This window comes from Melitaea cinxia, chromosome 16 (assembly GCF_905220565.1).
Source record: "Melitaea cinxia chromosome 16, ilMelCinx1.1, whole genome shotgun sequence".
In the NCBI taxonomy this organism is placed as follows: domain Eukaryota; kingdom Metazoa; phylum Arthropoda; class Insecta; order Lepidoptera; family Nymphalidae; genus Melitaea; species Melitaea cinxia.
Window position 1 is genome coordinate 7085477 of NC_059409.1, and position 12048 is coordinate 7097524.

Here is a 12048-nt window from a genome sequence, read left to right on the forward strand (position 1 = left end):
TTCGGACTCATATGAAGTATCTGAGTCTGGTCCACACTTGAAGCAGTTTGCTCTGAGGGTCGAGCGTGCCGTCACTGCGTTGTGAAGACTTCTGCCCAATGTAGGAGGACCTGGTTCGCCGCGTCGACGTCTCTATGCTGTCATCGTGCGTAGCATGGCACTGTACGGCGCCCCCGTGTTCGGGCATGCTCTCACAGCTGATCACACAGCACGGTGGATCATAGCAATGAGAGCTATACGCAGATACCGTTCGGTGTGTTGACGCCGGCAACATTTTAGCGAGCGACCCACCTTGAGAACTCCAGGCGCAGGTGTTCGCAAAAGTGTACCGGAACCGGTCCGGCCTCCAAGTTCGAGGTTTAATCCCGAGTGCGGACTAAATACACATAGATAAGTTCTTAACGATTGGTGGATGGAGTAACTGAGGGCCCCAGTGGCGGACTATGTGACAGTGGATGCTATACGTACCAAACTCAACCCCCCTTGGAACTTGGTAAAATTTGAATAGAAATAGAGTTTTCACTTTTAATTATTTAGTAGTTATTATGAATGATTTATTTTGACTGCCTTTAATGTGTATTTCAATAGGTACATAGGTAATATATATCTAAATATTAGGTTCAGACTAAGTAATATACTCCGAATTATAAACAACAAACGAAACAGTACAAGAAGTAAAATCAAGAGGCAATAAATATTGCATTTGAAGACTTTAAAAACACAAGTAGATCATGCAATGAAATTATTAAAAAAAACTTTTGTTTATGAACCTTTATTTATAAATCTGTCTAACATCGGTATAGTTCAAGATAGTGAAGAAGTGACATTGTAAGACTGTAGTAACTACCATATCTACAAAAATTTGCTCTAAAATTTTGCCATCCCTGGGTATTTTTCCCTATTTCACCTTTTCTGGTTCCATTTCACCCCGGTTTAAGTATGAATAGGAATAACCTATATATATAAATAGTTATAAATCTTTTTGTACAAGAATATACCATTTTATCATTGTTTATCATAGTAGTAAAATATAAGCAGACGGAAAAAGGAAATAGTTAATTATTGTTTATATTTTAACGATAATATAGAAAAATTATCGTGTAAAGTTTCAAATCGTGCCTTTAAAGACCGTTTTACGATATTATTTTACTACTGCTCACCCGCACACCTTTCACGTAAATGTCCAATGTTGTCATTCAAAATATAAATTTTATGAACCAAATATTCTCAATGTTCCGATGTGGAAGCATAACCAATTCAATTACTTTCAATTTCAAACCACATTTAATACACTGAAAATTAAAAAATAATATATTTAAAGTATTTACTTCTTTAAAAAAATTGCCTATCGCGTTTGTAACGATAACTCGTTTAACTTTGAAATATTTTCGTTGATGAATTGTGGAAAAGCGTTATTGAACGTTGAACTTTTTTTGTAATAAAAAACTTGTTTATAATAATTTTTTTTGTAGCATAGAGAACGTCACAGTAAATGTTTTTATAATCTATAAAACGTCAATAATGCAAAACGTCAATTACGATTCTTAAAAAGAAATCGCGTTCTGTAGGTACTTCTGTAGCGAAAAAAAGAATTTCCTGTTTTGTTAATTTATATCAAATTATAGTATTAGTGAAATATGTATTGAAAAAAGAATTATGTTTTTACGACAATTGTTAGCAGATGGCTAAATTTTTTATCAAAAATTGATGTAAATATTCACGTTTTGTGTTCCGATTGATTTTATTTTATTTTTTAAACAGTGGCTTATTGATAATAATAGCTGTATATATTCACTTTGCTCGTGACGTGGCTGTATTTACTAAAATCGAACGTGTCATAATGTGAAATGTGAAATAGTTTAAGCTTTTATAAGTGATGGATGAAAGCATAAAGAACTCCCCTTGTAAGGTAAAAATTTGGCGATGTATTAGTAGCTTAGAAATAAATGATTTGACGAAAAATTTGATATTTTGTTAGTTTATATTTTACTAAAAGTTAATTTACCTATCTTATTCTTTTCGTATTATAAATAGAAATGTTTTTCAATTAATATAATATGTATTTCTTTTGTATCTATAGGACTTTAAATCAAAGTTTGTTTTATTATTAAACCTAGCTTTCTATTCATCAAGGGGATTCTTATTAGTAAGAAACCATATACTTTTTACAAAAATGCAAAAATACTGTCCTTTCTTACAATCTGTAAATTGCTTTTCTAAAACAAGATATTTATAGTTACATTTGACTAAATGTAGTAGTTTCGTTTAATGCTTGATGATTGATAATATAATTTCACCGGTTAAATAGATTTGTAATTAGAAAATTGAGTTGTTAGTAAAATAGCACATTGCTTGACTTTTATTTTTATTTTGCATAAAATATCCTTTTATTAGAATATTAAAAGAAATGTGTAGAAATATTTGTTGTTTTGCCCGTTTTATTTTATTATAATATGCACACAAATTGCTAGGAATGTAGTGATGGTGCAGAAGCACAGTTACGCAAAGAAGTGGAGCACTTGCGTGTTCACCTCGCTGAGCGTGATGAACACTTTGTAGCTCTTGAGACTGAGTTTTTCAAGTCTACCTCTAGAGCTCATGATTTAGAAGAACAGATCGGTACTTGGAGGGAAAAATATGAGAGGTAATGATTGTACTTATTTATTATTTTGCTGTAAATAAATATTTTTAATGTGAATAATTTTGATTCTATGGGATGTACCGCGATTATTATTCTGAAACTCCTGATATTTCACCATTGTTGCAGGCGCCATGAACTGACAGCTGCAACCCTAAGCCCAAAGACCTCTAAGTCCTGTAGAATCAAAAGTGTTCATAGTGACCGTGAAAGTTTAAAAACTTATATTTTTACTATATTTGCATTAATTAATTGTTGGATTATGTTAATGTCATATTCCAATGAAAGCCATTTAAGAGGCGCATAATATTTTAATAAATTTTTAATTAGCAGAAATAAGCTTTTAACTACAGTAAAATTTAATAACTGCTTGAAGACTATTAATTTTTTTTGACACATTTTAATATTTTATATATCGTCAGTGATACCGCAATACCGTGTAACCAACAATGGCAAAAAGGTCGTAAGTACACATTGACAAATTTCACAGGAGAGAGAAAAACCTTAATATATTTTTTTTATTTCTATGTCTTATGTTGATGTTAAACCATGACTACAAATTTACGCACTTTACATCCTCTTATTATTAATTGAATTGAAATTGTTTGATTAGATTTTTTGAATAAGACTTTTTTGTTTGTCCATGTCATGATCCAAAAATGTCTAAGAATTTGGTGTCAGAAAATAAAAATTTACTATGAGCACAATAGTAACAGTTTCATATAGAACACATAGCTTTTTCAGGCTTTAGATCCATTGACAGCGTTTATTATCGAACTTCTTAGGCTCTATATATGTTTTTCCTAGAATCGTATCCTTCTTGTTTTATTGTCTTTTCCAAGTTTCGAGGTTAGCCATTCGTTTTCTTTTACTGCATCGCCCTTTAAATCATGGTCCGGAAAGTGATTATAATTACATCCCAATAGGTGCATGTTTATTATGGAGTTTGTTGAACCAACTTTTATATTTATAAGATATATAATTATAATTATTAAATTTATATTAAAAGAACAATTGACTACCTATACTAATATTGTAGAAGAAATATTTGATTGTTTGTTTGCATTGAATAGGCTCCGACACTACTGAGCCAATTTAAAAAATTCTTTCACTGTTGAGAAGCTACACTATCTAGTGGTGACATAGCCTATATTATATTTTCTTAAAAATTAGAGAAAAAATATTTTGAAATTTTTGTTAAATACCCGTGCTAGCTGTGTGGCTATGGCATTAAAGAATATAGCCACCCCCTGTCTTCCCGTGGCTGTCGTAAGACAGGTAGTGACTAAAGGATAACAAAGTTCCACTACCACCTTGGAACTTATAAAGCCGACCAATGGCAAGATAACCATCCAACTGCTGGCTTTGAAATACACAGGCCGAAGACGGGCAGCAGCGTCTTCGGTGCGACAAAGCCAGCCCTGCGGTCACCAACCCGCTTGCCCAGTGTGGTGACTATGGCAACACACATGAGTTTACGTGTTTTTGGCGCGAACTTGTGGAGGCCTTATGTCCAGCAGTGGACTGCAATAGGCTGAAATGATGAATGACCCGTGCGAAGGCGGGGTAAGATGCTAGTAGTTTTATATGAAGCATTTGGTCAACACTATATCAACTGTGGGAAGTGCGAGTTTGGAGAAATGATAGCAATTCTAAACATTTTTTAATATCATATCAAAAATCGACCGTTCCAGCGGGGATCGAACCTGTATCTCCGACTGACCGTGTCGGTGCTCTAGCCAATTAAGCTATGGAACTATGTAATCGCTAGATCGAAATTTTTGATATGATGATTTTATATTCGGTCTAAGCGACCGTGGCGCCGTCTATAGTGAGTTCTTTACAGGAACCCGAACTATTCAAAGATTCATATTACGATGAAAATCTTTGACAGGAGACGACACCATGCTATTTTTTGTTTTTAGTAACTACTATACTACTACAACTTGTTACACCATAATTAACTAATGTTTTTGACTAAACTTTATTATACCCCTGATCTTTTAACGTTTTGTTATACAAGTGTCAAAAAAACTTATGATTGCATATTATTAAAGCATAACTGTTATTAAAGTGTATGTAAAACACACGCTTTTGTGTTATAAGTATTATGGTTTTAAATTTATTAGCATTGTCAAGTGACTAATTGACATAATAACAAATCCATTAGCAACATTCTTTTACTTTCAAGGCCAATATTTCTTTTAAAAATCCTTTATTTTCACGAGCAATGAACAAAACGGCTACTTTTCCAATTACATGATACGTAAATACCTACGAGGTTTTGAGAAAATTTTTGGCTGACCATTTTTGACTTCTTTTATTATTACAGCCTATACAGTCCCCGCTGGACATAGGCCTCCACAAGTTAACGCCAAAAATAACGTGAACTCATGTGTTTTGCCCATAGTCACCACGCTGGGCAGGCGGGTTGGTGACCGCAGTACTGGCTTTGTCGCACCGAAGACGCTGCTGCCCGTCTTCGGCCTGTGTATTTCAAAGCCAGCAGTTGGATGGTTATCCCGCCATCGGTCGGCTTCTTAAGTTCCAAGGTGGTTGTGGAGCCTTGTTATCCCTTAGTCGCCTCTTACGACACCCACGGGAAGAGAGGGGGTGGCTAAATTCTTTAGTGCCGTAGCCACACAGCACACTTTGACTTCTTTAGTTTGAAGCATTTTTTAGTAGAGGAAGAACTCTGCTGACCTCATGGGACGATGCCAATTGCTATTAAGAGCTTCTACGCATAAAATCTTTGATTATTTTGTAGTTACGCTGTATTTGCAAGTGACAGTTACGCGGTATTGAAGTATCACCGACGACATGTAAAATGTTTAATTTTTAAAATGTTATTATGTCATTTACTTTTATTTTTTTTTAAATTAGATTTAAATAAATCTATACAAATAAATAAAATGGGATTGTCTGTTTGTAATATCAAAATAACCGCTTTTTACTAAATGCATATGTACACGGTACATAGAGCAACATTTTTTTTTCTTCTAATTTTTGTCCGTCTGTCTGTTTTTTCGGGCTAATCTCTAAAACGGCTGGACCGATTCTGACGGGACTTTCACTGGCAGATAGCTGATGTAATAAGGAGTAACTTAGGCTACTACTAGTTAGGCTAGTACTTTCGGTGCGACAAAGCCAGCTCTGCAGTCACCAACCCGCCTGCCCAGCGTGGCGACTGGGCCCACACACATCAGTTCACGCCATTTTTGGCGCGAACTTGTGGAGGCCTATGCCCAGCAGTAGACTGCGATAGGCTGAAGTGATGATGATGATAGGATACTTTTATTTTAGTATTTTATTACTCGGTACATATACGAAAATCACATTTATTACAATTCTTGTCTGCCTGTCTGTTTGTTTGTTTGTTACGGCTAATCTCTGAAACGACTGGACTGATTTCGACGAGACTTGCACTGGTGTATAGCCGATGTTGTAAGGAGTAACTTGGGCTACTTTTATTTTAGAAATTTATTTATTTGATAACTGAGAACTGAACAAAAACTTTTTTGTTAGATTCCACGCGGACGAAGTCGCGGGCAGAGCTAGTATTCTATATATTTGTTTATTACCGATTACAATTATTTGAATATGTATATATATATATACAGTGACTCCACAAAGTATTCGTACGATGGCAAATATTATATTATTTTTATTAATGTAACATTTAATAAAACTTAATATTTGTGAAATATTGTACATCATTAGTATTTACACTACACATTATTTATTTACCGTTTAGCTATAAAAATAAGAAAAAAAATCATGAAATGTAAAAATTTTGCACCACAAAGTATTCGTACCCACACCACCTTACCATAAACATAAGCTGCTGATCCCGATGCGTCACACAAACCAGTGCATCGTCATGACACGTCAATGATCAAACGGTTTCTACGTAAGTATACGTAAGTAGTTTCTACGTAAGTATACTTTATGTATAATGGCGAAAAACCAAAGAACTTTCTAGTGATGAAAAATTAAAAATTATTTCACTTCACATGGGAGGCAATAGCTATGAAAAGATTGTAAAAATGCTTCATAAAAGTAAGTTGACTATCAATATGTTATACAAAAATGGAAAAAATTTGGTACTACTAGTAATTTACCAAGAAAAGGACGTCCAAAAGTTTTAAGTACCAGAGATGAAGGACACATTATGAAAGAAGTGAGAGCCAATCCTTTTGTATCCGCACAAACAATTGCAACAGACCTCGCAATATTAAGAGGAAATAGTGTCGGTGCTGAGACAGTGAGGAAAGATATCAGAAAAGGTGGATATCAGGGACGAACTGCAATTAAAAAACCGTATATTAGTGAAATTAACAGAAAAAAAAAGATTAAATTTCGCTAAAGAATATCTTAGTAAGCCATTGGAATTTTGGAAATCTGTTATTTTCTCAGACGAGAGCATGTTTCAAATTTTCGGTTCTAGTGGCAAAAGAAAAGTTTGAAGAAAAAAAGGTATGGCGTTATTGAAAGAAAATGTTATTCCAACAGTTAAATATGGAGGTGGTGGTGTCATGGTTTGGGGTTGCATGGGAAACAATGCTGTAGGAAAAATTCATTTCATTGAGGGTATAATGAATGCAAAAATGTACCTGAAAATATTGCAAGATAATTTATTTGAATCTGCTAAAATTGTGGGACTTTGCGACAATTTTTATTTTCAGCAAAACAACGATCCGAAGCATACTGTTCAAATTGTTCAGAACTGGCTTCGCGACAAAGTTCCACATCAACTAAAAACTCCCACCCTAGTCGCCCGATTTCAATCCCATAGAAAACTTGTGGTCATTTCTTCACAAAAAAATTAAAACATTTAAAATATCAAATAGAAATGAACTGAAACAACACTTGGAATCACAATGGTATACTATATCCAGTAAATATGTACAAAATTTAATTAAGTCAATGCAACGACGTTTACAATTAGTAATTGATAATAATGGATTATTTACTAAGTATTAATAAAATATTAGAGTAAAATTATTTCGTTTTGCGTCGTGGTACGAATACTTTATGGTGAGAATAATTTTGTAAATTTTTTTTACACGTAATAAAATATAAATAAACTTTAAGTAACTGTATATATCATTTACATTTATCGGAAACACCACTATTATATTAGTAGCTATGGATAATTTTCATTCTATATAAAGATATCATAAATTTTATTAGGGTACGAATACTTTGTGGAGTCACTGTATATATATATATCATGTAATGAATTAATGTTTTTTATGTTTTCAGATTATATGATTCACACAAGAGAGTTCAAAAATTGAATCAAGTTCTTGAGGATAAGTTACTTCAAATGGTAGACAAGATGAAGAGTGAAAAAAGTCAGCTGACCAAAGATATTGCTACTCTTTCTGTGAGGTTGGCAGAATCAAAACACAACTATAGTATGCTACAAAAAGAAAATGTACAGAACAATTTACAATAATATGTAATAAGTATATACTTTAACGTTTTTATTTTATTAACGATCAATTTCTTTTCATTTATAGGAACGGTACAAAAATGACATGAATTTAGCAATTCAATTGTTGCAATGCAAACCAGATAATTTTGTGTCTCAGAAGCTTGATAGTGTAAGTAAATGATGTTTTAATTGTTTTTTTTTTCACTATTGTTGAAATCATTAATGAAATATATTTCCTTTGGCAGTTGCCAGTCGATACACAAGCAAGGGTATCACAATATGTGATGTCAAAGACACCAAAGCAGGCAAGTTCTAGTCAATCTAAAAATGCAAATGAAATTGATACTTTTGATGCAAGTGAGTATGAATTCAATATATCTGCCTCACTTATGTCTAAAATACTAGAAGATAGCATCCAGGATTCTGTGACAAAACATTGTGATACATGCACTTGCTCTAAGTCACAAAATAAACCATTTTGCTATAACGACAGCCACTACACAGTATCTACGCAAACGATTTTAAGCGGAGAAGTTAAGAATTATCTTTGTTTAAACTGTAATGCTGAAATAAAATCGATTAATTCAGGCTTTAGTGTAAGAAGTAGCTCACCTACTTCTGGCAGAATTGTAAATAATAGAACTGCTCACAGTCCTTTATATATTGCACAACAACCTCACGCAATTGAACAGAGAGAATCCTCAAACTTTGTAATTGAAAACATTAAACCAAATAATATTATAAATGACATTATTAAAACTGAAAGTAGTATGAAATTAGAAGCAGATACGCAAAGAGAACTTGGCCAGAAAGTAGATGGAGATAATAAAACGCGAAATAATAGCATTGACATGGAACCATCAGTTCACCACCAGCTTTGTGACAGAACGAAGACTTCAATTTCTAGCAAAAAAAGTAGTATTCTTAGTGCATGTAATGATGATTTGCTCATTAGAGATGTACCAAATGGTAAAGAAGGTAAACCGAGAATTCCTGGTACTCCAAATGAAAATTTGAGGAAAAGTTCTCAGAGCTCCATGGGCGCAGCTAGCCGAACGTCGTCGATAGCTAAATCAACAGTAAGCACACACAAATCTAATACAACAGTAGGTCCCGGACCAAGATTTTGTCATTTGCGTATGCAAGCTGGGTCTAAAAATATATTACTAGACAATGTGGAACCTGATGTTCCACCAGTTTTATATAGACGTCAAAGTAAGTGTAATGAAAACTCAATATTTAAAGATCTCAATGAGGGTATAGATAACTTTATTGACTTAGAAAAAAATGATGACGATGTTAAGAATGATATAAAAGATAACAATGTAGTGGTAGAAACAACTTTGATCGATGTTCATGTTGATAATAACAATAAAGAACCTAATTTAATTGTGAAAAACACTACAATTAATCCTATATTGCTGAACGTTTCATCATCACCTTTGCAACCATTGAAAACTCACAATTTTTCAAATACCTCTGAGCACAATAATAATGGTTCTCATATCAGTAGTCAAAAAAATACTTCTGAAATCGATAACTTACTAAACGATTTCAGTGACGATATAAATAATTCGCAGACAAATAACAATACAAAAAGTAATGAAAGCAGCAATAAAAACGATGTTTTAACACCTATTGATAATAACGATATTAAAATATTTAATTTTGATCGTTACGAGCAAAGCAAAGTAGCTAGTCAGTATACTAGACCAATAAAGAAAATTGACATGTCGCACTTTCATTCTCTTGAAAATACTAAAATTTCAAAAGATTATCCACCTCTTGGTGATTTCGATCTCGATAAAAAGCCTGAAACGATTAAGACGTCTTTACCTAACATTGTTAATGTTTACCCAAATTTAACTCAGACTCATCTAAAAGTTAACGAAAATAAAAAGATCTTTACAAATGAACAGAGCACTAGCTCGCTTTCTAGCGATGATAGTGCAGCCATATTACAGAAGCAACAGTTGCTTAGAGTCGCAGAATGGGTGGAAAAGAATTTAGAACAACAAAACAATTTGAATGATCCCTTAGAGGACGAATGTCTTTTTCCGAACCAAAGTATGAGAAGAGATAGTAAGATAAACCGACTTACTGAAACATTGAACGAACTTGCACTCAATATGCCACATCCTGTCAGCAAATATTCGAGGTACTCCAGAGAGCCAAGAAACAACTGGCCTCATAACAGTGTCACTGCTCAAACCAAGGAAAAACTTATAAAACCTAGTGGATCAAATCCTAAGATTGTAAATAACGTCGTGAAAGAAACCATATTCCCAGTTGAATATGGAGACGATGCTATTACAGAGATAAATAATGCTGCAAAAGTCTTTAACCGCAGCGACATTGCGGATATTGATGTAGGGAAGGAGTTGCGAGATGCTTTGAAATCGAAAGGGGATAAGGAAATCTCGCCAGAAGATTTGGCAAGAATGGAGTATAATGTAAAGAAATTTCTACTAAGCGGACCTTATTGGGCGAATCCGGGCTCCGCAGTTAGAAGTCGGCGCACAAGCAGCAAAACTGAGACTGATGTATAATTCCGATATTGAAATGTTTCCTTATTTATACGTGTATATCCCGCAAAGGTGTAGCAGCTGGTGTCTTGAGTATTTTTAAATGTAGGTACCCAATGCTATTTGTTCGGTGTTATTTGTTTGAATAATTACGATCAGTTTAGCCCAGAGGTTCCCAAACTTTTTTCTCATAGACCACTTGCTGGTTCTTGTTGGTTCCGGTGGACCCCCTGCAGCTACATTTCTATCATATTCTCAAAACTCGACAAAAAATGTAAAGATTAGATTTAACTATAGAAATTTGCGTTTCGAGTTCCCACCCAGATTTAGCAGTTTTCGAAAAAAAAAAAGTGGTAATTGATCGGTTAATTATGTGATAGATTGTGCTGTGAGTGGAGTTGGCTAATCAAAAAAAGTGATTCTAACCAACTTTATTTTTTGATAGGTATCTACTCACTGCACAAGAAACCAATCAATTCTCACTGATTTTATTTTGCAGAGTGGTGAAAATAAGTAGAAAGTTTTTATATATTTTCTTGTTTTATATTTATTCAATTATGTAATTATTACAGTATTATTTATTATTGTTATCATATTAAAATGTAATGTTCATTAAAAATTACAGTGTACTATGATAACATTCGTAATATAATTAAAGTTAAACATTGATAACCGTTACACAGGATTATTCTTAAAATATAAATATATCCGCCTACATGGATAGTAGAAATCAAGGCAACATTTTATTTTGGTTCTTTTACTATCCAAACTAGATAACTTTTCGTGGACCCCCCATTTTTTGGTCACGCCAACGTAGATCCCGCCGGGTCCCGTGGATCCCTGGGGTTCACCTGGATCACTTTGGGAATCAATGGTTTAGCCTAACGAATTATAGTGTATTTAATTATGCGGCTTATTTTTACATTAATGCTGTACCTGAAAATAATAGATGACTATTAACTAATAATAGATGAGAATTGGTATTATATTTTTACTACATATTATTTAATGGAATTATTCCTTTTCATTGATACTAGTTTATCAGTAATATTTTGACCTAAAATACACAAATAAAATGAATCGCGCGATTTTACTTTTACATTTAAAACTTAATGCTGTATTAAATTTTCAGTCTTCATTTCATTTCCCGTTTTTATACATAGGTATGCTTCTTATGGTCTGAGACATGAAAGCTTAACTTGAGTATATGAAACTTTACAGACACGTTAAAACAATGTCACAGAGGTCATTCAACTAGAAGCGTGCTCAGTGAATTTTGACATTTAACAAATAAACCATTATGAATTTTACGTTTTTTAAAGTAATTATTAATTTAGGTAAAATAATTGTCGGATTAATTTTTTGAAAATTTGAAGTCGACATTGCATAAATACCTATATCGGGAACCTAATGGCCTCTTCATCAAAAACGCAAAGTTTGAATAA

The 12048-nt window shown here is 33.3% G+C and overlaps 1 protein-coding gene across 1 annotated transcript; it reads left to right on the forward strand.

The window, feature by feature from the left end:
• The first annotated feature begins 1434 nt into the window (after window positions 1–1434).
• LOC123661031 (myb-like protein I) lies at window positions 1435–10776 on the forward strand. The gene is made up of 5 exons (XM_045596045.1): window positions 1435–1909; window positions 2472–2644; window positions 7904–8078; window positions 8164–8247; window positions 8324–10776. Exons 1-5 carry the CDS (start codon window positions 1877–1879, stop codon window positions 10625–10627), a joined length of 2769 nt encoding a protein of 922 aa, XP_045452001.1. The 5' UTR covers window positions 1435–1876; the 3' UTR covers window positions 10628–10776.
• Window positions 10777–12048: the final 1272 nt, after the last annotated feature.